At 46.5% G+C, this 24,868-nt stretch overlaps 1 protein-coding gene across 1 annotated transcript in view; it reads left to right on the top strand.

The window, feature by feature from the left end:
• DNASE1L3 (deoxyribonuclease 1L3) overlaps positions 1 to 24,868 on the top strand; it is a 160,866-nt gene that overhangs the window by 31,733 nt on the left and 104,265 nt on the right. The window contains exon 2 of the mRNA XM_085624758.1: positions 20,159 to 20,247. Coding sequence (XP_085480884.1) covers positions 20,159 to 20,247 — 89 coding nt within the window. The remainder of the gene's footprint in view (positions 1 to 20,158; positions 20,248 to 24,868) is intronic.

Here is a 24,868-nt window from a genome sequence, read left to right on the forward strand (position 1 = left end):
TGTACATTCTGAGGCTTTAGAGGTTAAACAAACAAATTTGCATTTTTGGCAAAGTGTTTCAACAGGGTCAGGTAAGGTCCAGGGACATATTTTTGTGCACTGTGGAAACTTACCAGCAGATCTATATGCGATCAGCACCTCTCGGAGTAGGTTAGCCTCCATACCCTAGCTGGATTAAAATAGCCATGGGCTCGGCGGCTGGGCGCGGTCCAGGCACGGACGGGCATAGACGAGCTTGTCTTAGGCGTGACCGTGGTAGTGGCAATTGCCGCAAGGAATGCAGTTGAAACTAAAAAACAAGTGATGTAAAAGCAAATTCAAAATTGAGGTCCAGCAACCTCTGACTTCAAGCACAGGCTGCCCTGTGCCAGAAGACTACTGGCGAAATTAAGCTACAAGGCAAAGAAAAACGGAAGTAACAAAGCATAAAGATATTAAAACACACTAAAACGGGCAAGAGCCCTTCTCCAGATGGCGCTGACTACGGAGCCATGGAGCTCCAATAAGGGCATCTAATTGTCTTACAAGGAAAACAAACAGCACCCACCAAAACAAGCCCTTCACAGCCCTCTTCTGAGAACAGGTTGCAGTTTCCTTAAATACTCTTGGCTGGAGAAGCTCAGGACAGGAGGACATGATTTAGAGAAGAGGGAGTGTTGCATGCCTTAACATTGATGTTCTCTTTCATGCAAAACAAAAAGATGAGCAGGGTCGAAAATCATGTGTGTATTTGTGTGTGTGCTTGTCGAATATGAAGATGGTGAAGAAGCAAAAATCCTCCCAAACCTGCCTGTAGCGAGCGAGACCGGCAAACATAAACCAGCTGCTGCTGATCAATAAAAACGAGAGGAATGAGAGCCCAAGCTGACATTGAACAATAAAAGCAAAATAAATGGGAGGGTTGTATGACAGAGGCACTATGACTACACCACGCGTTCCTCCACAACGCTGTCCAAACAACTAATGCGTCTGTACAGCACATTCCTGTGACACGGATGCCTTTACCATACAATTTCGTTTTAAAGGCATGACACTGGTAAAGGGACATGTGTGGTAAAGATCACACACCAGCCCCCAGACCCCCCTCGAGAACTTAGAACAACCCCCAACCCTCTAAGCCCTAAAAGCAACCCCACCCTGAGCCCTAAAAACAACCCTGACCCCGGAACCCCCAAAAAAACTCATCCTCTGAGCCCTAAAAACGACCCCTCCCTGAGCCCTAAAAACAACCCCGATCCCCCAGCCCTAAAAATAACCCTGATCCCAGAGCCCTACAAACAACCCAGGTGCACTCAGCCCTAAAAACAACTACAACCCCCCGAGCATTAAAAACAACCTGACCCCCCCAAGCCCTATAAACTACTCCAACCATGAGCCCTAAAAAAAACTGCCCCCAAACCTTAAAAACTACCCCCTCAACCTGTCCCCAGCCCCTCTTACCTGTCTGTGTCAAGCTTTCTGTCCCGACGCTTCCTGGAAATGGAAATGGAAGTATATTTATAGAGCGCGAATTGCTGCCCAGAGGCGTCCAAGCGCTAATAGATACTGGAGAGGAACCTAATAAGGTGGCTGAGAGGGACTAGTAGGGAAGGTTAAAAAGGAAGGTTTTTAACTCCTTACGGAATGATGAATGGTTGGAGTTGGCTCTGAGATGCAGAGGGAGAGCATTCCAGGACTTAGCGGCGTTATATGTGAACGTCCTGCCGCCTGACCTGGTCTTTTTTATTCTAAGAGGTGTCGCCAAGAAAGTTTGGCTAGAACGGAGGTTTCTGGTAGGTATGTAATGGGTGACTAGGTCGCGGGTGATCAAGGGGCCTGTGTCCCAAAAGGAATGGTGAGCAATGCACAAGGCTTTAAAACAAATTCTTTGACGAACTGGCAGCCAGTGCAGTTTAACCAACCCGGCCCTCACAGATTGACTGCGAGGGAGTTCGAGTAGTAGTCTGGCCGCGCAGTTCTGCACTATCTGAAGTCTGCGTAGGGTGTAGCCTGGTGCGCCGAGGTATAACACATTGTTAAAATCCAAGCGGGACTGTATCAGACCCTGTGTGACTACCTGCTTGGCTTCCATAGGGAGGAGAGGCAGGATTTTCATCAGCATTTTGAGGAGGCCGAAGCAGGATGCCGAGAGCTTAGTGGCTTGAGTCTTAAATGAAAGGGAACTGTCCAACCAAACCCCAAGGCTTTTGATGTTATCTTTAGGTTCTGGGGGGGGGCCTAGGACGGATGGCCAGAGGGAATTGAAGAGGAGGGGGTCGGAAGGGCCCAGGAGCATCAGTTCCGTCTTGTCCCCATTCAGTTTTAGGGACGATGAGGACATCCAGTTTTTTACTTCTATTAGGCAGTCTCTGAGTCCGCTTGACGTGGGAGGGTTGGCTCCCTGTGCCAGTGAGACCACTAGCTGCGTGTCGTCCGCGTAGGAGATGATCTTAATCCCAAAAGGGAGGACGACGTCGGCCAGTGGCCTCATATAGATGTTGAAAAGGGCAGGACTTAGAGAGGAGCCCTGAGGGACTCCGCACCCCAGAGGTCTGCTGGTGGAGACGGCCTCGCCGTCAAAGACTCGGAAGGATCTGTCCTCCAGGAAGGATTTAAACCAGCGCCAGGCTTTGTTCTTGATTCCGACGCTGGACAGACGATGCAGCAGGGTGTCATGGCTGACCGTATCGAAGGAGGATCACTGCCACTGATCCTCCCTGATCCAGGATTTTTCTCGATTCCTCCGTGACCATGAGGAGGGCGGTCTCAGTCCCGTGTTTGGGTCTGAAGCCCGTCTGGGTGGCGTCTAACAATTGGGCATTTTCTAAGAAATTTACCAGGTGGGAGTTGACATATTTTTCTAAGATTTTAGTCACCCACGGGAGCATGGAGATGGGCCGGTAGTTACCAAGATCTGACGGGTCGAGAGTGGGCTTTTTTAGTAGTGCACGAACCATGGCTTGTTTCCATGCCAGAGGAACTAAGCCAGAGATGATCGATGCGTTCAGTACATCCCTGATGATTGGCAGTGTGATTAAAGATGCAGACATTAAGATGTCTGGAGGGGCTAGATCTTCTGGAGAACCAGTTTTTACTTTCCGAGCTATGGCTTCCAGGGTGGGGATATCCAGGAGAGGGAAGTGGTCCAAAATAGAATGAAGCTGAGGGAGGGGGGTGGTTGAAGATGCGTTGGACTGAGCTAGGGATGGGATATTGCTGGGGAGAAAGGAGGAGTAGATGTTATTGACTTTTTGATGGAAGAACTCAGCTACATCATTGCAGTGAATTGGGGATTTTGTGTCGTGCAGGCTCGTAGGGGGTTTGGATAGTGTTTTTACAATCTGGAAGATTTCTTTGGGTTTAGACTTAGCTAAGAGGATTTTATTAGAAAAATAGGTGGTCTGGGCGAGTTTAACTTCCGCTTTGTATTCGCAAATTGACTCTCGGTAGCTAATTTTGCTTTCTGAAGAGTAGTCTAAACGCCAGCGTCTTTCGTTTTTTCTACACTGGCGTTTCTTATCCCTGAGAGTCTCCGTAAACCAGGGAGCCGTTTTGTGGGAGCGTTTTAGCGTGGTTTTATTTTTAGGGTGGGTAATTTCGAGCGTTTGCGAGATCCAGTCAGCATAGGCCTGGTTGGCTAGGCCTGGGTCCTCATTGTAAGGAGGTTGATTGGAGGCGAGCTTCAAGGACCAGTCGTTGATTGAGAGGCGGGACCAAGCTCGGATGAATTTAGTTGTTGGTCCGCACGGTGGAAACTTAGATGTAGACCATGTGAAGGGCACCAAAAAGTGATCTGTCCAGGGGAGCGGGGATGGTGAGTCGACTATGAGGTTAGAGCAATTGCTAAAAACCGGGTCCAGTAAGTGACCTTTCACATGGGTGGGGGTTTTGATGTATTGGGTGAGTTGTATCGCGGCTAGGTCGTCTACCAATGTGGTGACCGTCTGATCCGATACAGAGTCAAAGTGAAGGTTGAGGTCACCTAGCAGAGTGAAATTGGACGAGGTACTAACGCGTTCTGCAACAATCTGGGGGAGAAGAAGGTGGAAATTGTTAAGGGGACCTGGAGGGCGGTAGATAAGAGAACCGGAGAGGCAGTTATTCGGGGAGAAATTAATGCTAAAAGCTAGACTCTCACAATCGGGAATGGTTTCAGGGTTAACACGGCATTGATACTGTTCTTTATGAATAATTGCTAGACCTCTACCTCTCCCACCAGGACGGTCCTGGCGAGTAATTTGGAGGCCAGGGGGGAGAGCGCTGACTAGGGCAGGATCGGAGTCTGTGGTAAGCCATGTTTCCGTCAGGAAAACTACGTCCGGAGTGAGTTCGTCTAATAACAGGGCGATTTCTGTCCTGTGTTTCGGCAGGGATCTGCAATTTAACAGGAGCATATGGTACTCGTGGATTGAATCGGCTTTAGGCTTAGGTTTAAGTAGTGAGTTACACTTGGGACAAATTTGAGGGATGTCAACAGCTGAGAGGAGATGCCGTGAACAGTTCGTGGCAGGAGGTCTTAAGCTGTGTAGGGTTTCAGCATTGTAGTGCCTGAGCTCTGGTGTCTGAGGGATAGGGGGTACGGCCCTGTGCCCGGACTCGGCGCGGACGAGCACAGACGAGCTTGCCTTAAGCGCGCCTTCGGCGCGCAATCGTCGCGCCCGCTGCGCTCGTCCGCTGCGCTTCCGGAAACTACACATTGATATAGTCTGGGAAAAGGTACAGGGGGCGTGGCCTCAGAGTGGGCGTGTCCCTGTTAGAGCGTGAGGGAAGGCGGGTGGAGTTTGATGGCGATTTCTCTTCCCGGCGCTGGTTCCGCTGAGTGAGGGAATACCTGCACACCAAGGAGCTGGGACAGTGAGAGGGTGAGTGGGTATTTTAAAAAAGCAATTCCACACGTTTTAAAAAGCGAGCAAAGCGCTGTCTGCTGCCTACTCCCGGCTGTGCCTCAGGAGGTTCCTTTGTTATCTCATTTAAAATCTAAACTTGAACTGGCGGGGTAGCGAGGACAGCTTCCTATAGTCACACACTACAAGACATGAGGATAAAAATTACAAGATGAGTAAATGGCGGGACAATAGATAAAATCGTAGCGCCCAGTATGAGGAGAAAGACCGGGTCTGGTTGGCCCCATGGCCACGTGGTGGTACGCGGTAATATCGTAAAACCGCGAAGGACGACCAATCATGTCCACCGAAGCGGTGTGTTTGCACCCAAGTCCGAGCTCTCTCCAACCCCCGTTGGGTCTCTCAAGGTAGCCCCACTTACTTTGTCAAGGTGAGCTGTGGGCGTAATGCTTGTCTCTTCTAGCGCCGTGCAGGTTCCTCTCCCGCCCACCTGGACATCTACACCGCACACTGCCTTAACCACGCAAATGTGTGGTTAAGGCAAGCGTGATTCCGCTTGCGGGGATATGGCATGTGGGGCTGAGCCTGCATTGTTAAGGCTGTTTCCCAATGCGAGTGACGAGGAAGCTTATCAAATGTAAGTAATAGGTGTCCTCTAAGCCCTTTTTAGTTTTTTTCTAATGAATGCTGGAGCGGAGGGGGATGGGCCCTTCTTGTTACCTCCTCCAAGGAAGCTTGAGGAATAAAGAAGTTACGTTTCAGTTCAATTTCACAATTACAGTGCAACCCTTTTGGTCAAAGAGTAAAGTTTAGAGTCAAAAGGTCAGATTGAGTATAGATTTATTACAAATTAAAAGCCAAAGTAATATAAATCAGTCTCAGAAACATTGTGTAGCAATACACAATTATCAAAGGACTTACTACTCTGTAGACAAAGTTAATTCTCAATAGCAAACAACCAATGAGAACATCAGTAGCAATTGCAAATATTAAAAGAAATACAGCATGATGAGGAGATTGAAAATTCCGATCTTCCTGTCCATGATGCATGAGGGTTTCTAATTCCTTAAGCTATACTAAAGAATGGTTAACTAAATCTTATTAGATCCATAAAGTGAGAAAAGGTGTCAGCGTAGGAAAACTTCAGTAGAAGTTTTCTAAAATAAAATATTGCATAGCAAGAAGTCATACCACGTATATAGAGCATAGAGCACAGAGCGAGAGGGCCAAACCTCTCCTAGTCTAAAGAATTCTCAGCATGAGTGCTCTACAAAGCCAGAGAACATCACCTAGTCATACCCTCAGAGACCCTCCTAAATTAATGTCAAAGATCCAATTAGAGACCACCTTCAAACAATACTCACTTTGGCAAACACTCTCTTGATTCTCCTTTCTTATGATGTAGATTTCGAAAGACAGGCTCCAAACTCTTCTCCTTTGATCCATATATTTGGAGACGACCTTGGGTTTGTCCCTTCATTCCACACAGACAGTAGAGTCCTCCCTTCTGCTGTTATTTCTATCGCACTTGACTCCATTCATGCTTCCTTATCTGTTTCAAACAAAAAGCCTTTCTCAATTCATAAGGTCATTGTTCCAGGCACCTGTTGAGGAAAGAAAAACACTGCATCAGGGAAAAACATTCACATTAAAGGTTAAACATTGTGAAACCCAAATGCTTAAGGCCTTTGGTCAAGTTAACACAATCCGGACTTCAATACACTTTATAACTGAGTAAATTCTAATACATAAACAGCCACGTTATAAGAGTAAATGCAATTATTATAAATACATGCTCCATTATATAACGAAAGCAGAAAATCTTTGTGTAAATGCATATCAACTGCAACTCGTTGCTACTGAAAATAAAGCACTAATGAGCACATATATATAAATGTTGTGATTACATAGCATGTGCACTTCATATATAGCTTTAAGTGCACTTTTCCCTGCTGAGTTACATTGCAAACATAAGGCCTTAATATACATATGCGGCCTAATCAATGATAATGAGGGTAAAGCCAATTTTATGGTGCTCCAGGAACAACAGAATTCCAAAGCAAAGCTCATGCACTGTCTCAGGAGAGACCTAAAATACAGGAGACAGAAAGTTCAGAAGCAAAAGAGCAGCCAGGTGAAAGGATTTGCTGCCGGATGTTATGACACTTCCTTGCTGCCTTGCAGCCAGTAGCGCTCCATCAAAGGATCGCTGTATTTACTCTGCTTACGTCCACAATAGAATGCACTGCTGTGGATGCCGAAAGCCCCATGACTCTGTGGGGCATATTATCAAGAATGGCATTAAAATTATCGCCGCATTAGCGGCAGGAAACTGCCGCTAAAGCGGCGATAATGGGCTTGATAATATGCCCTTGAGAATTCCAATAGAAGCCCATGTTCTGGTGCGATAATTTTAACGCCGTTCTTGATAATATGTCCCTGTATTTTTATGCACCACACTGCTGTATGTAAAACACCCCTAACACTGCTATTGTTCCTGTGCGGGCAGGAACATTGACTTAAAGAGCAACACAAGATTCAAGTCGGCTCTTGAATCCACAAGTTAAGTTTTATGCACACCTGTGTGTTTCATTGCGAAGACCTGGATACAATATATTGGTTAATTGCTACACATTAAAATTACTAGTGTTGTGAATTTCACGAGCAGGAGCATGTTGGAGAAGATTTCCAACAACAAAATGCATGACAGCCCCACAGTTCACTTCCAAGTAAACATAAAAATACAAATAAGTCTTATTTGTAGCAATGGAGACATATTAGTTTACAGTCTGAGTCCAAACAGTGGTCGTCTTGTATTTATTTGCCAATGTGAAAAACAGCACAACAGTTACTTTTTATCATTTGGCTGTTATAATTGAAATTACGTAACTGGCTCTAACCCCCACTTTCTGGTCTGGATTGTTCAGGGGCCCTGTTGCCCCTTTTAGCACAGTTCAGAACCTGGGAGTCACTTTTGATAATAAACTTAGGGTGGAAATCCATGTAAATAAAACAACTGCAACCTGCTTTGCACTTCTGAAAACCTTTCGGAGGATCTCACTGTCCATCCTCTTCTCGAGCCTTGGTCGTCCATAGTGTTGTTCTTGGTCGGTTGGACTATTGCAATGCTCTTCTTTTGGACACACCTGATTATCTTTTGTGTCATCTATCAAGGTTCCAGATTGTAGCTGCCAAACTTGCATTGAACAGATCTTGGAGAGCCTCTGCATCTTTGGTGCTAAAGGAGCTTCACTGATTGACACTTAAGCGGAGAGAACACAGTTTAAGTCTCTGTGCCTGGACTTCAAAGTCTTTCATGCATTAGGCCCTGTACCTTTTCAAAAGAGATTGAGTACATATGTCCCTAACAGATCTCTTCGTTCTGCATCTGCTAACGTGCTCTGTGAGCCCAAGTTTAGGAAATGCAGGCAAGGTGGCAGGACATTTATGGTCCTGGCTACTAAGCCCTGGAATTCTCTTCCTTCCTCTTTATGAGCTATGACTGGCTTGTTGAAGTTTAGGAAAGCGCTCAAGACCTGGCTGTTTCCCAAGTAACTTTACCGAGCTGTCTCTTCCCCATAACACAGAGTCTTGTTCTGTCCTATGATCCTTTCTTTTTGTCGTGCCATACGTCTAACCAGGTTGGCCAGCACCAGGATACCAGTTGGTGACAGAGCACTTTAGAAAAAACTGTAAATAAAATTAACAAAGAAGCACAATAAAACAACCTTCGCATTGCTACCACAGACTTTAACACTGAAGAACGAGACAGATGAACCTGCCCTTCTTCCTAGCCAATATACGACCCCACAACTATTTAACATAACTTAGTCTACCATCAATGGGCAGTTTGTCCCAAGATATATTGTAGACTGTTGTATTTGACATAATGTCACGAATTGCTAAGCACAGTGTTTCCATTTTGTATGATGTCTTCTGAGGTTAAACCCTGTTAGGAAAACAATGGGAACAATAAAACACTGATAAATGAGGAGTAGATGATACCATATCTAATATATTTGCAATTGTATAACTAAATAACACTTGCAGCAAGAGGAATGCAAACAAAAACACACTACAAACTATAACTAGTGGTACTACCATAACCTCTATCAATACCACCACCATCATTACCATCACTGAGATTACCACCACAACTACTACCACCACCACCAATATGACCAGCACCACCATTGTCACCACCATTACAAGGGGCACCATTACCACATCACTACCACATCAGACAGATTATTACCACCATGACAATTACCACCACTGTTACATCACCATTCTACAGTGGCGGCTCCTCCGCTACGGCGAGGAGCGTCACCCCACTGCATTTAAGCAGTACGTACTTAGTAGAAACATAAAATTATAATAACTTTGCGTTATTATCATTTTATGCTTTGTGCTACTTTGCGGGCAGGCGGGTGGACAGAGTTGCTGTGCACTCGGAGCAGAGCAGGGGAGGAGAGGCTTGCCCACTCCTTAGTGCGCAATGATTGTTTGGTCAGCCCTCTCGGGCCGCCTAAATCAGTCATGCAAACTTTTCCCTTTCTCCATGCAGGCTGCATTACAGCCTGCGTGGAGAACATGCCCAGTCCCCCATTCCCTGGTTGAGCATCGAACCAGGACACTCAAAGCCAATCTTTTCGGGCCGCAGCACGAGCCACAAAGAAAAACGCTATGATTCTGACCGCCTACACGGCAGTCTCATCATAATTTGGCAGTTGGGAACTCCGATTACTTGTCGGTCGGTCCCAATTCCACTACGATGTGGGTCGGGCGCTCGTCTGACCGGCATCGTAATGAGGCCCATAGGGTTTTAAGAGAGAGAGAAAGAGAGGGAGAGCGAGAGAGAGAGAGAGAGAGAGAGAGAGAGAGAGAGAGAGAGGTAGGTTGTGTGTGTGTTGAAAACAGAAAGTTGATGTAAGCATGCAAGTCATTGTTTGTATGTTATCTATAATAAAATGTAAGTCACACCAATTGGCCTTGCAAAGCCATGTTTTTTAATGTTACCAGCCGTCTCCTTTCTACCAATGTCGCAGTGATTCAGTCCTGGATTTTCTTTTTACAAATCATTAGTTGCATGAGTGTTAGCCCAACTGGAGTAATTGAAGAAAGCTAAAACTACAGCTACTAGAAGGAGCAGTGTGTTCTTGGTGACAGGAACAGGAGTCATGTATTAATCTTCCCTTTTTCGGTCAGACAACTTTTCCACTTCCTTCTCCTCTTGTGTACTTCAGACACTAGAAGTAAACTGCTGCAGCCTTGGAAAGCAGGAAGCCTGGACCTATTTTAAATTTGTGAGCAAAATTTCGCGTAAATCAAGATTATTGGGTTTTATTTATTCCACATATTTTTTTTGTTTTTCTTCTGCTTACACTTTGTCATGTAATTTTAGCTTCTGTGACACAGTTTTGAGCATGAAATGACTCTGTGAAACCTGGAAACTTTATGTGTGCAGTGGCTGCAAGCACTGCTCTAACAACATTCACCACATAACTTTAGAAACTTAAAAATACATTGAGCAGCTATGTCACATTCCATTTGCATGTGATGGCACACTGCGCACACAATAGTCACACATATCACGGTAAAGGCATATTTTGCTTGATAAGCTTAATTTTCATACAATTTATGTGGATTTTCAACACCCAAAAAATCTAAAATGTCCCACTCCTACAAAGGAATGACATTGTGGAACGTCGCCACCTAAGTGCAGCAGCTCTTCCAATGGATGAGCAAACCCGCCTGGCCTTTGACCAGCAGGTTTGGATGCTGATCACTGAAACACCTGCATTATTTCCCCGTGCTCTGGGAAATTCAACCTCATATCTTCTTAGGGTTGCCTTTGCCAATAGACAAGTGGGTCACGACTCCTGTCTATCACTCTCAGGACTGCTAAGACAAGCCCAAAAGCACCATTAAGTGTTGAATGAAAGTACTTCTTTATATCATTCAATCTGAGAGTACAGTTAGGAAGGAACATCAAAAAATAGAGTCCATGAAATCTTTCCTTCAGGTTTCAGTAACCTTTTATTTTTTTATTTTTTCAAATTTGCTGATTCTTCAACGAGTTGCTTCAATCAACAATACAAAATCGATTTGTAGATCACAGTTGCATTTTCTATAGATCAACAGCCTTTCTGCCTACGCGTTTCGTCCTTCCCTTAGGACTTCATTAGGGCTTGTATTTTAGAGAGAAGAATTCTCTTCTTTTCTAAACATCGAATACTTTGTGTCATAAATTTGCGGCGCGCAACCAGATATCTTGAATTCCATCAATTCTTATTTCTCATAATTTCTTCAATACTTCTCTTTTCACTATGTTAAAAAGATAATCACTTGCAAAAAATCAATTATTATTTTTCTGAAATCCTTCAGTCCTCCTCCTTTCACTAAGTTCAAAATCTTTCACTCTATCAATCTTATTTCACAGAAAGAGGATTTCTGTGAAATAAGATTGATAGAGTGAAAGATTTTGAACCTTAACCTAGGGGTACCAGACGTTTTTAGCAGGTCAGAAATCCAGTATGATGAAACTTGCAAGTAGCAGACACCAGTGGCAGGTCAGAGGCTCCATCATTTAAATCAAGGGCTCAGTACACTGGTGGTAGGCAGAGCCTCGCTGCCTTTATTCTCATGGCACCAAACTTGGCGAGAGAGCCAATGCAAATTGTCATCAAAATTAAAGGCACCAAAAATGACCAGCAGGCCAGCATCCCACTGTCGTTTAAACTGAGGGCACCGGAAGAGGGCATCTGGTCAGAGCCACGCTAGACACGGATACCAGGGGTCAGACTCAGTTGTCATTAAATCTACAGTCACTTGCCACAGGCAGCAGAACAGAGTCGCAATGCCAATAAAACTGAGGGCATCAGATGCTATTGGTACTTCAGATTCTGCTGGCAGGAATCAAACACGACAACACTGTTCTTAAAAGTGGGGTCAGTGCTCTGGAAGCAGATCTGGACCTCACTGTCAATAAAACTGACAGAAACAGATGCGGTCAGTGCCGCAGTGCCATTACAAGTGAGAGCCCCAAATGCTGGTGAGAGACCCAAACTGCAGAGAGGGCTTTTGGAGGTGGCACTGGTAGAGCAGAGCCGGGAGTTTCAGGGACATCTTCAGGTATTTTGCATGGAGTTTCAATGACAATCAAATTCAGTAACAGAATGATGTAACATTACTAGCTCCATAAAATCTTCATACGATTTAGTCCGCCCCATGTAATTCAAGAACATTGGGGCAGATTTATCAAGAGTTTGTGCAGGTACAAAGTTAAAAATAGCAACGCAAACCAGAGAAGTCTTGATGATAGATTTGCTTTCCAGCCATTAAGTGGCCCTTAAAGTAACGCAAATAGCTCTTTGCACTACTTTGGCTCCTTTGCATCAAGGGAGCGTTTCCTGGGTGGTACATGGGCAATCCCATGCTACCAACCATGGGCCATATTATCAAGGAACGGTGATAATGGGCTTGATATTATGCCCTTGTGAATCCCCATAGAAGCCCATGTTCCGGTGTAAACACCTACAAAGCCCTCCATGACCTAGGACCTGCCTACCACAACCATCGACTGAACCTCCTCCAACCCACTAGACACTTGTGCTCCACTTCACTCGCCCTCGTACCCTCCTGACTTCCGTCGCAGCCGCAGCAGTGGCCACTATTTCTCCTACATCACTGTCAAGACCTGGAATGACGTTCCCCTCCAGCTCCGTGCAGCCCTCTCAGTGGCAGACTTCAGAAAGAGACTCAAGACCTGGCTCTTCCACGGAGACAATGCGCGCAGATACCCCTAGGGGTGACAGTGTTGCGCTCTGCAAATGCTGATTGATTGACTGACTGATGATAAGACTTCTTACAGAGAAGTCCAAACTGTTGCAAACTTCTTGCAGAAAAGTGAAAACTGTTAATGTTTACTGTCTCATTATAATCACAAAGGTGTATCATAGACTTGAGCAAGGTGGGTGACCCACTCAGCCACGTCTGCACCCTCACTGGAGTCAGTACCACACGCATATGCGTTAACGTCAGTAACAGAGTGACAGCCCCATGCTAGATTGTGAGGTCTCCAAGTAAAAGAATGCTCAGTTAAGGATAAATGTCAATCTCAGCCCACTTACATCTCAGTGGAATAACGAAACTTAAGCCCCCCGCAAAGTGCATGGCGGGGGCCCCTCACACTCCGAACCCATCAGGAGCTCTTAGGGCAGGGGCTCCCCGCCCCACAGGGGCTGCGGTGTCTAATGTCACGCCACTGTTACATCTGTATGCACTAAACATGGTGCATAGTGAGCTGTGGTAGGCTGCACAAGATCAACGATGAAAGCACCACTGACATCTCCCTTTGCTTCTGAATCAGCTTTTAAGAGTGGGACAATCCTGCTGCCCCTGGCACAGCTCTTCCCTAGAGGGTCCCCCTGGGCCTAAGAGTTCAACCTGGTAAGGGTCAAGTTCCATAGGCTCAGTTCCCTCTGGGGTGTCCAAGTCCTCTCCCTGAGGAGAGGGGTCCTGATCCTTTTGCTGAATAGAAGCTGGATCCCCAGTCTTCTTACCTTTTCTCTTGGTAGGTTGGGCCATTCTTTCAGACTCCAACACTATTTTTTCACCTTGCCTTTCGCTCTGTGCTCTTGTTTTTACACCCGCCAATTCAGGGATATCCAGCATTGCTGCATGGGTTTTTAGTTCAACCTCAGCCCAGGATGAGGTTTCCAGGTCATTGCCAAGCAGACATGCAGCTGGTAGCTTTGGAAAGACCACTACCTGTTTCAGGCCAGTAATCCCCCCCCCCCCCAGTCTAATGTCGCCATTGCATGATCAGTAGTAACACTGTCAGCATTAGTGACTGGGTAAGTACACCCAATCAAATATTGCTCTGGGGAAACCAGTGTGTCTCTCACCAAAGTGTCACTGGCACCTGTATGCCTCAGAGCCTCTATACTAGTTCCATTGATCCAAGGGTACTGTGTGAGAAGGTGGCCTGATATAACCTGTCCACTAGTTCTAGTGAGAACCTTGTATCAGTCCAAACAACCGCTTATGGTGATAGGTTAAAGACAACCTTTATTGAAAGCTATCCTAGTGGTAGCTATGGAGAGCAGCCTTCAGGCTAAGTCTTGAATGAATGTAAAGCAGCTTGTTTTACCAGTCTATAATCTCTTGAATGATCAAATGAAAAGACAACCACACCAGGTATATATTCAAAATATATGTATTTAAGATAAGACACACCCCTCTAGTCTCTTTATGAGACTGGAGTTCGAAGTACTTAGTTTACAAGTCAGCAATTATCAGTAATAGCACAAATACACGTTTGGGCCCTAGGGGCGTACCAAACCATATACCAAAAAAGTTGTACAAGAACCACGACTGGAATAGACACTAGGCCTATAGCCTCTAGAATCGCTGGGACCCCAAGGAACCACCCAAGGTAGTGACACAGGGGACCCACTGGGACTGTATGCAGTGTGAAAACACAACCGCGGGTTCCCGTTATCTTCTATGGGCAATGTCGCGGTTGGAAATTTAAAGATTGGGGACACTTCTAATCGAGTCAGGATCAAACCCTTTTGGACTTAAGAAGTTCTAGGGCTAGCACCCACGAGAGCACCGGAGTACTCAAGTTACCTCACCCAGGGAAGCCGGGTGCATAGGTGTCTTTTGGTGTCAGGTCGTGTCGTCGATTTCAATGGGAGCCTGCAAAGAACTGCTGCTGCCGTTAAGAGGAGAAGTGTCTGGAGAGATCCAAGCCTGGATCTAGGATGTAAGGAACCTGAAAGCAGAGGGGACAGAGTCTGGGTCACTTGCCAGTGACCTAGGGCAGGTTGGACCAATGCCCACAGATGTATGGTGCTTCAGAGTTAATGGGTGTCTTGACTCTTCAGCCACGAGGTCCAGGAGGCGTCGATGAAGTCCACTAGCCGGATTCAAGCTGTCCCACAAAGTCTGTCGAGTGCTGCAGTGTCAGCGACCAGAATGGACCCAACAAGCCTGGGCAACGGCAAGTCACTGGAATTTAGAGAAAGGACTGCGGTGCAGACCAGCAAGGTCTGAGGGACTCACCCAGCAAGGGTAAGCCAGGGCACATCTGGAGCAACCAGGAAAGCCCAAGCAGAAAATGAGTTGCCTTTGTGGGGACCTGCTAGCCAACAGGCTAGTGATCACGAAGGAGCCTGAAGCGGTTTCACTTGAAGCTGGCCCACGGGTCACTCGTGGAGTGGAGGCCAACAATCTTCGGTGCTCAAGGCTGGGGCTACTCGGAGCCCAAAGCATAAGTTTGAGGAGGACCAGGAAGATAGTGTTGCTGCAAAAGTTCATGGTGTCCAGGGGTCACGGTTCCACGTCACCCACGATAGCCACGGGCCTCAGCTTTGCTGTGGACTCAGGGTATCCTCGGGGAAGTCTGGAAATCTACCTCTGGTGATGCAAAGACTTCGGCGTCCGGTGGGAGCTTCAGCGGTGCAGACAAGTCAGTTGCTTCTTTGGTGCCTGCCAAGCAGAGGAGTCACTCCTTGACCCCAAGGGAGATTTCTTCAGTCTTCTAGTTAAAGTAGAACGTCGAAGGTCCAGGATATATGTTGCAGAGTTTCGTCCAGGGTAATCTAGAGTCCTAGGGACTGGATTCCTATACTTATAGTAAGTTTAGGGGATGGACTAACTCTAAGGCCCCACCTATGGGTGGGCTTGGAAAGAGGGGTGGTTACACCCATTTCTTTTGTCCAGTTTCGTGCCAGGGCAGGGGCAGGTAGCCCCTGCAACCGGTTTGATCTGGGCTATGCACAGGGACAGCAAACGTGCCCCCAGTGCAGGACTTCAAAGCACCAGCGAGTGCTCCCGCCCAGCCCCAATACACATCAGCCTGTCTGGGGAGGTGGTCACACCTCCCTTCGACAGGAAACCTATTGTCCAGGCCTCCCCTGCCGGAGTTTCAGTCAGCAGCAGGAGGCCAGACCCGTGTCTGTGGCAGAGGCATCCATTTTGTGATGCCAGGGCTCAGGAAAGTCCTACTGGGTTTAGCCAGTGTGAACATGTCTCTCCCTCTAGAAGGGGGGAATGCTATCCCCGCTGCCAGGATTGGCGGGGGTGTAGTATTCCAAAGTGTTTGACCCCAAACACAACATGTTTTGATGCAGCCATCCCAGAGTTAGCATTTCCCGCAAGGTTATAATGCAGTTAAGAGTATATGGTATGGCTGTATCACAGAACAGCCATAAGGAAGTATTTCCGAAAGCTGCAGAGGGGCTCAGCTCATGCTTGGGCACCCTCTCACATAAAACCAAGCACTCTGCCTTCAGGATTGTTAAGGCCTGCCATATGTTATGTTATGTTATGTTATGTTATGTTATGTTATGTTATGTTATGTTATGTTAGAATTATTTATAGAGCGCAACGAATCACCCGGGGGCATCTCGGCGCTATACCTGTTAAAGACCTAAGAAGGAACGGAGGGTTAAAATAGAAAGGTTTTCAGTTTTTTTCTGAATAGGATGAGAGAGGAGCAAGAGCGTATGGATGTAGGGAGCATATTCCAGTAGCGGGGGGCAAGATATGAGAAGGATCTTCCCCCTGAACGGGCAAGGCGGTTACGTGGGATCTGCAGAAGCCCTAAGGAAGTTGACCTAAGGTGCCGGAACGAAGTTTGTTTCGAAAGTTTGCGCGAAAGATATTGAGGTCCTTTCCCATTTAAGGCCTTGTAAGTAAGACAGCAGGTCTTGAAGAATGCTCGTTTCTTTATCGGGAGCCAATGAAGGTCAGACAGTAGAGGGGCTGACGCCGTGCCCGGGGGGCAGTTCAGAATCATACGTGCGGCTATAGGAGTGGCTTATAGGTTTATATGTGTCTGTATGTTGTAGTGATATAGGTAGCCTATACCACTGTAAGGGGTGCAAGCACACCCTTACCCAGGCTGCAGTAGCAGACCTCTGGTGCCATTTTGGAGTGCTTCCCAGGGGTGGCATAATACATGCTGCAGCCCCTGGTAGGCCTCTGAGGTACCTATGCCCTAGGTACATAGTATACCATATACTAGGGGCTTATAAGGCACTCCAGAATCCAATTAGATATGTACTTAATGTACATGCAAACCATTTTAGAGAGGAAGCAGCTAGGCTATGGTCCTGATTAGCAGGGCCACAGCCAGACTAAGGTCGAAAAACAGTGAAACACCAGCAAAAAGTGGGGGTACCCATCTGAAGCAGATCCTACTCTCCTACATACTGTAAATATTTCTTTAAGTTGGGTGGCCATACAGCTACAGTGGCAAACTCAACTTTCCCCTCTGAAACTAGAACTGCTTCAGTGTGCAACCTAATTTGCTCTGGGCACACTGTTGATCCCATCTGGAGACTGGCTACACCAGGAGTAGCTGTAGCTGTAGCTGTAGGACTAGGGGCCTTCTTGCTAGGGCAAGCCTTGTCTCCAGTTAAGTGTCTTAACTTCCTACAGTTGTTACACCACGCCTTTAAAGGATCAAAGTTCTTCCCCCTATAGGGCTGTGGAGTATAGGGAGGGTTTTGGGTCCCACCCCCCTGTGCAGGTTTTTGGGGCCCTTTAGAAGACTCAAACTTTTTATCTTGGGGATTCTCACCACCTTTCCCCTGGGGAGGATTTGTGACCCCTTTCTTTTGGTCACCCCCAGTGGTAGTCTTGGCCACTCTAGTCTTGACCCAGTGGTCTGCCTTCTTTCCTAATTCTTGGGGAGAAATTAGACATAGGTCTACCAAATGCTGATGTAACTTTTCATTCGTGCAATTACTCAAAATATGTTCCTTCATAAACAAACTGTAAAGTCATGCACATTGTGTCCAGTTAACCAACTATCTAGTGTCTTTACTGGGTAGTCTACAAATCTAATTCAGTACTCCTCAGTTGTGAGTCCAAATCCCTCAATCAGAGTTCTATTCATGAGGTCAAAAGACCCAGCATCTGGCAAAGAGAGGGTCAGGAGTATGTCTCTGCAGTTAACAGACAACAGTTCCGAAAGCAGTGCCCCCCAGAGAGGTTTCTTCACCTTTCTCGTGTCACAAGCCCTCTCAAAGGCTGTGAATCATTTAGTGATGTCATCACCCTCCTCAAATTTAGGGACAATCCCTTTGGGGATTTTAGGATCATAAAATTGCTCTTTGTCCTTATTATTTGCATTACTGCCACCATTGATGGGTGCTCAACCCATCTCCTTTCTTTCTTTTTCTAGAGCCAGGAGTCTGGACTCTAGATCTAATCTTTTGACCAGCCTTGCCTTATTGTGTACATTAGTCTGTACTGTCCCTAGAGACTGTTGTTGATATTACATAATGTTTAGGTTTTATGGATTGTGATATTCTAAATAAACGTGGTTTGACTGATGGGCTAACATTCAAAGGATATAGGCAAATCTTTAAACCTTACAGATTAATTTTTATTTCCAACTTGACTTTAGCTGGAGAGAGTTCCTGACGATCAGTTTGGCATGAGTATGCGTCCGAGTCAATCAGTGCTTCCTTTGTAATAAAAACTGTGGCAGTGCACCAAGGTGAAAGTGTCCCACATGATGCAATATTGCCAGGACATCCCCAGACAATATTCAAACACTAGGTTTTTACACAGTAGTCCACAAAGAAAAGGCATCCTTTTTTGGTTTTGCGTTGCAAGAAATGTTCTTATCTTACAGTGGACTTAGTGCCCACCCATTACATATCACTGGTGAGCCACATTGTCACTCTCATTAGCTTGCTTCTAATTTGTTAGCTCATGTAGGCTTCAGTTCCTGGTCTTGGGTTTGTCCCTCCCCAGGAAAATGGACCCATTACTTGTGTACTTCCACTTGTCATTTTCAGATGATATTTTTTCTTTTAGTTTAAGCACTCTACTAGAGTCTGTGTGTTTTATTACTGTCTGTCTCCCTCATGTGCGTCTCCTCCCTTGCCACCAGTGGCGGCTGGTAGGAAACAGGAGTGGTGAGGTGGAGTGGTTGAAAAATACAAAATATTTTAGAAAACCACTTACCTCTTTTGCTGTCTCTCCTCTGTCATCTCCCCATGTTGCTTCGCAAGTCCCTCTTTTTGCTTCACCCTCCTCCTCCTTGTTGCTTTCCCCTCCTCGGTTGTACCCCATTGCTTTACGCTTCCCCCAAAGTGTTGCTCCTTCACCTCGGTATAGCCCCCTTCTTTGTTGTTTCCCTCCCCACTGTTGCTCAGATCAGCAAACAAAAAAAAGCTGTGACGCCATTTTGTAGATACATGCCTACAAAACGACGCAGCTGATCGCATTTATTTTTTTAACTTTTTGTTTGCTTTTTTAAAAGCTATGCTGCACGGCATCAGGGATACTGTTCAGCATGGCTAGAACCAGTGACAAAGCCCTTAGGTCCCAAAAGGGAGACATATTTGCTTTGAAATGCTTGTTACTTACATCCCTCACTTGATCTTATTTCAGAACATGGCTGCTGATGTTTGGTACCGTCAACCACCGCCACAAATTAAGCATTGAAACCATAATTCAGAGAGCTTTACTGGGGCCATTGACACTAACATCAGCTTTCAATACAATCTGTGACATAAATTATGTATGCTCTAATATTATTATTATTACTCGAAATGCCTGTTATATGTTTTTTCTTAATAAATGTACTGAGTAAAGGCCCACGATATTTTTAATGTGCTTAGGTATTTAAATTCTGCCTGATCAGTTTCCAATAAATGCTTGTTTATCACTCTTATCTAGCATTGAGATTACTGCTAATCACACAATTGTCAAACTACATATTGTGTTTAAGGGTGTGCACTTTTCCATCTGGGAGGTTTCACTCAATTCCTGTTTGGAGGCCAATGGCTACTACAAGCAAACCCTGATGTAGGAGGATTCATTCCAATTTCCATTTCCATCGAATGACTTACACCTTCTTTACCCAGGGAGCACCAATAGACATTAATTAGGGGTTGTCAGGAATGCTACCTACTACGCCAGGCATGCTGCCCTTGTTTCATGGGTCTTGTTGAGAGTAGCAGGAACAGAAAGTAAACAGGACAAATGTCCATGAAGTGAAAGGGTTTGGTGCCTAAACAGGCCCTGACTACTTTCTGTCAGTTCTTCTCCCTGGCCTTCCTCAAGAGCATCAGTAACAAAAAGGACTCTGCTGAGGGGTCAACACTGTGATGTCATCGATGTGTGCCTGGTGTTACCTACACTACTCTTCTGTTAAACAGCTAGTTGTAGGTATAGTCCAGATCCTACATGGATACTTGTGCCATATCCTGCCCTGAAGAGGGATTAGTTGCATCACCTGAAAAAAGGCTACATTAACGTATTTATCTTTTCTATTAATTGTTGCCCTTTCCTGTCTCCCACAGGTGATTTCCCGCTGTGACGTCATGCTAATAATGGAAATAAAAGATTCCGACAACAAGGTTCTTCCTTTCTTGATGGAAAAACTCAACAGGTCAGATCAGCAGTTCTTGTTCCTCTTTAGTTTAAAATCTTGACACATTTTGTGCAGAAGCTGTAAACCACTGTTTAGTGTCAGAGAAACTGAACTTTTGCAAAATTTTTCATAAACTCATTGCATGCCAACCACAAAAACGCCGGGCTGAAAATTAAATGCGCTTTTTGCATCAGAGCATGATCGTTGCAGAGAACATCTACAAATAGTTCTAAACAGGCGCTGCCAATCCATGCTAAAGAGAAGTTATTTAAATAAAACTGGGACATCATAAGGTATTTAAAAACATTGAGTCCAATTATTAACCTTTTTCCAAGTATAAGTAAAACTTACACTTGGAAAAATGATAAAACACCTGTGTGTACTGTAAGAGTGAATCCAAAAAATACTCAGCAGTCAATGTGTGCACAGAATTGCTACTTGCATATGTGTAGTGTAAATAGTGCCCGTGTACATTGGAAAACAGCCTTTACTCTGTAGTTTTTACTTCGGAGTACATTTACCACGCATTTTATACTTCGATTAGACTGTCTCCACGCAACACCCATGGAATATGAAGCATTGCCAGATTAACGTGGAATGCGTCAGATTCTAATGCCACCTAAGGCGTTAGGGAGGCGCAAAGAGGAGAATATCCTTATTTCTCCTCATTTTTTTTTTTTTACAACAAATTTTATTGATTTTATTTATTTATTTATTTATTATAGCATTTATAGAGCGCGACAGCTACCTCCAGCGGAGGTGTCCCGGCGCTAGCATCCAGCCAGAATTAGCTCGAGGAGAGATTCAGGGAGTTAGAGAGAAACCAAACAGCCATGTTTTAAGAGCCTTCCTGAAAGGAAGTTCCTCCTTTATCTGACGCAGGGAGTTAGGCATCAGATTCCAGAGCGTGGCTGTCTTTACCGCAAAGGCTCTTCCTCCCGACCTTACTTTCCTAAAACGTGGAATGGTTAGTGTAGGAGAGTAGGGTCTGCAATCCTATGATCACCCAGATTTTTTGCTTTTGCTTCATTGGTTTACGACTTTCTCCGGCTGTGGGCCTGCCAATCAGACCCACAGCCTAGCTGTTCTCTCTCGAAATTAACACACATGTACGTTAGGTGCATCCACTAATTGGAACTGGGCCACCTTGTCAGTCCCTGTCTCAGCATACCACAGGTATCCAGGGCATCGGTGTACCCAGGGCCTACCAGGGGCTGAAGCATGTATTATGCCACCCCTGGAATGGCCGCCCAAATCTGACACAACTGGCTGCACGACAGCTGGGGCCACGTGGTGTAATCACCCGTCGCTGTAGGTGTAGTATTCCTACACCTAAACCCTAAAATGGACACATGGATTCCTATCAGTCACTCCTATAGCAGGCCTTATCAATCCTGAAGGCAGAGTGCAGGGAATCATGTGGGACGGTGCTCTGGCGCGAGCTGAGCCCGTCGACGGCTTGCGGAACCAAGCCCTAATAGCCGTTCCATGGTGGCGCGGGCCAACTACTTTTAAGGCATTATAATCCTTGCGGTTATTTGCTAACGTTGGCATCGCATCACCTATACATGTCGAGTAAGGTGTCATACGAATGGGAATACGAACCCCTCGCCAGTCCTGGTGACGGGGTTAGCATTCCCCCCTTTTAGAGGGACACGACATGGAAGTAACCTTGAACCCCGGTTAAAGTTGACTCAAGCCTCAGCATCACAAAATGGATGCTGCCACCAGACACAAGTCTGACCTCCTGCTGCTGGGGGACCTTCCAGCAAGGGGAGCTTGGACAAAGGGTTTCCTGTCGAGGGCGGTGTTAGCACCGTCCCAGACAGGGTTTGTGTATCCCAGGTAGGCAGGGCTGAAAGGAAGGTGATTGCAAGTGGCACCCCGGTGCTCACTGTGCATAGCCCGGCTCAAACCAGTTTCGGGGGCACACCAGCCCCTGAGCGGGCGCGAAGCCGGACAAAGGATAGGGGTGTAACCACCCCCCTCCTGGCTCCACCCATAGGTAGAACCTAGTCACGGGCCAGCCCCTTTTTCTTAGAATAAAGGTAGGAGCGAGTCCCCTTCCCAAATTGGATAATCAGATAATCGGATAACTCCGAATCACGAACTACTTTCCACGAAAGGAACTCTTGACTATTTCTGAAGACTCTCCCTTGTGGCTAAGGAGTAGCCACCCTGCACCAGCAGGCACCATCTAAGCGCTTGCGGTTTGCCGTAAGTCTCTCCTACGGATCAAGACTGCCCAGCTCGACGAGACCCGAGTTCCCTGCCATCTCTGACCTTTTACCTCCCTCATCAGCTCAGCTGAGAGTCGTAGGTGTGACGAGACCTGCGGGACCGGCTATCTTCAGAACCTGCACGACGCTTATCTAGCACGCCCACCGAGGGACCCTCGAGTGAGTGCACCTAGGGTTGAGAAGCCCTAACCCTGAGCAGCTCCAGCATCGAAGTCTGCCTCCCCAGCATCCCCGAGATCTGCGTGGGGGCCCTTCCGCTCCTTGTTGTTCACCGCGTTGTTCGACCACTTGCCGACCGGCTTGTGGCCCTCTTCACGACGCACCACGATTGTTTCATCACTAGTCTGGTTGCTCCAGACTGGCTCTTGCTCCCCTTCAACAGAGGAGTACCACGGACCCTCCTGGTCCACTCCCGACGCCATCTTGACTCCCCCGCTTGGGTTGCCACTGCCAAGATCCGCTGCCCCTGCCTGGGCCCAGCATCATCGACAGCAGACACCTTCGTGGGACAGCTCGCCCTCCATCCTGGTCGCCGCCGCGCCTCCTGGTCCGAGGAACAGCCGAGTCCGACGTCACCCACTCACCTGGTCGAGGTGACTTCAGCCGGTACCCTCCTGGTACCCACACGATCGCTGGCTAGCGGTTGAGAACTGAGTCCCCTCTGCTTTCAGGTTTTCCTTCACCACCGATCCAGGCTTGGATCGCTCTGAACATCGTCACTGGTCGCCTGCCAGCAACTTCTTCTTTCAGGCTCCTGAGACTACACGAGGACTCCCGACATCTTGACGAACTTCACGCAGCCGCAGCCTCCGGGCTAGGTAACTCGAGCATCTCGGTGCTCCATCGCAGGTTCGCTCTACAAGCGTCCAGTTCCTTTTTCGTTTAGTCCCACTGATCGGATCACTCCGGAATCAGTATCTCCAGACTCTAACCATTCGCATTTCACTGTTAGTGTAGATGGTTTCTCGTGCCCCTCGGGCATTTGTGTAAATTGTGCAACTGAAGTATTTTCCTAAGAGTTTTGTAGTGTGCTTAGCTCCCTGACTCATAAAGAGCCAGGGTAGTCCTGTTAAAAATAAATATCCTTTTATTTTCATAACAACTTGTGTGGTGTCCTTTCACTTGGTGTTCAAGGAGTATATGTGATGGTAAACAGCTGGCTTAACACGCCCTCTAGAGTTTAGCCTAAGACTGCTCGTATCCACGCTACTAGGATAGCTGGTCTAAAAGGTTGACTTACAACCAATCATCAATAAGGGTCGTTTGGAATGATACACAGTGATCACTAGAATAGTGAGCACTACATATCAGGCCAACTTCTCACAGTTAGGAGATTCACATTGCTGGAACGCAGAGTTCTAGCATTCTGATATTTTTGGAGCCTGTGTCTCAGATAGAGAGGCCCAACCTCTCTGAGTGCTTTGTGGGCTAGGACCAGGGCCTTAAACATCACTCTTTTTTTGACCGGCAGCCAGTGTAGACTTTGCAGATGGGGGGTGATGTGATACCGTAGGGGTACATTTCTAATAAGTCTCGCGGCAGCATTTTGGATCCTTTGAAGTCTCCTAAAAAGATAGTCAGGGAGACCAATGAAAAGGCTGTTGGCATAGTCTAACTGAGAGGTGATGAGCGCATGGACCACTGTCTTCCTGCATTCCATAGGAAGAAAGTGATTTTCCAACATACCAAATGGGCGACGCCCAGCAAAGAGAGTACAAAGACAATGCATGAAATGAAATCCCTAGGTACATCATACAGAACCCATACCGTCTGCAGAACAACAGACCGAGGAAGAACCCCCCCAAATCGCACCAAACATACTTATGTAAGCATTACTTGTACGGGAGATATGAATTTTCACCCACATTGTAATCAACAACAATACATTAGACAGGTGAGTTACTGACAACCAACCGTTCAATGGGGCCACAAGAAGCAGACTGAGACATTATAGGCAAATCGATACCTCTGCATGAGCCCCAGCGAGACCAAATCTTCCCGTGTTTCTGTGGGCACCCCCTCGCCTGAAATACCACAATTTCGGCTGACATGCATCTGTACATGGCATTTTTCCAGTGGGCTATGCTAGGTGGGGACGAGTCCTTCCAGTGCTGTGATATGTCCCGTTTAGCTAAAGAAAGGCCCAAGAATAATAGGTAATTTCTCCTCATTTTTACAACTTTTAATGTATGCTGCATCCTCTAGTGATTGTTTTTTCTGTGCAGGAAGGTGTCCCTCTCTGCACCAAAACAATCACCCCTACAATGCAAACACCCTTGCACCATGGCACAAAGGTGCCTGCGTTGGCGCGTGTCAGCCCATTGTGCGCCAGCGCAGGGGGAAAGGACAGGAATGTGGCGTATCTCATAGATACGGTGCATTCCTGCCCTTTTCTTATG

Source organism: Triturus cristatus, chromosome 9 (assembly GCF_964204655.1).
Source record: "Triturus cristatus chromosome 9, aTriCri1.1, whole genome shotgun sequence".
In the NCBI taxonomy this organism is placed as follows: Eukaryota; Metazoa; Chordata; class Amphibia; order Caudata; family Salamandridae; genus Triturus; species Triturus cristatus.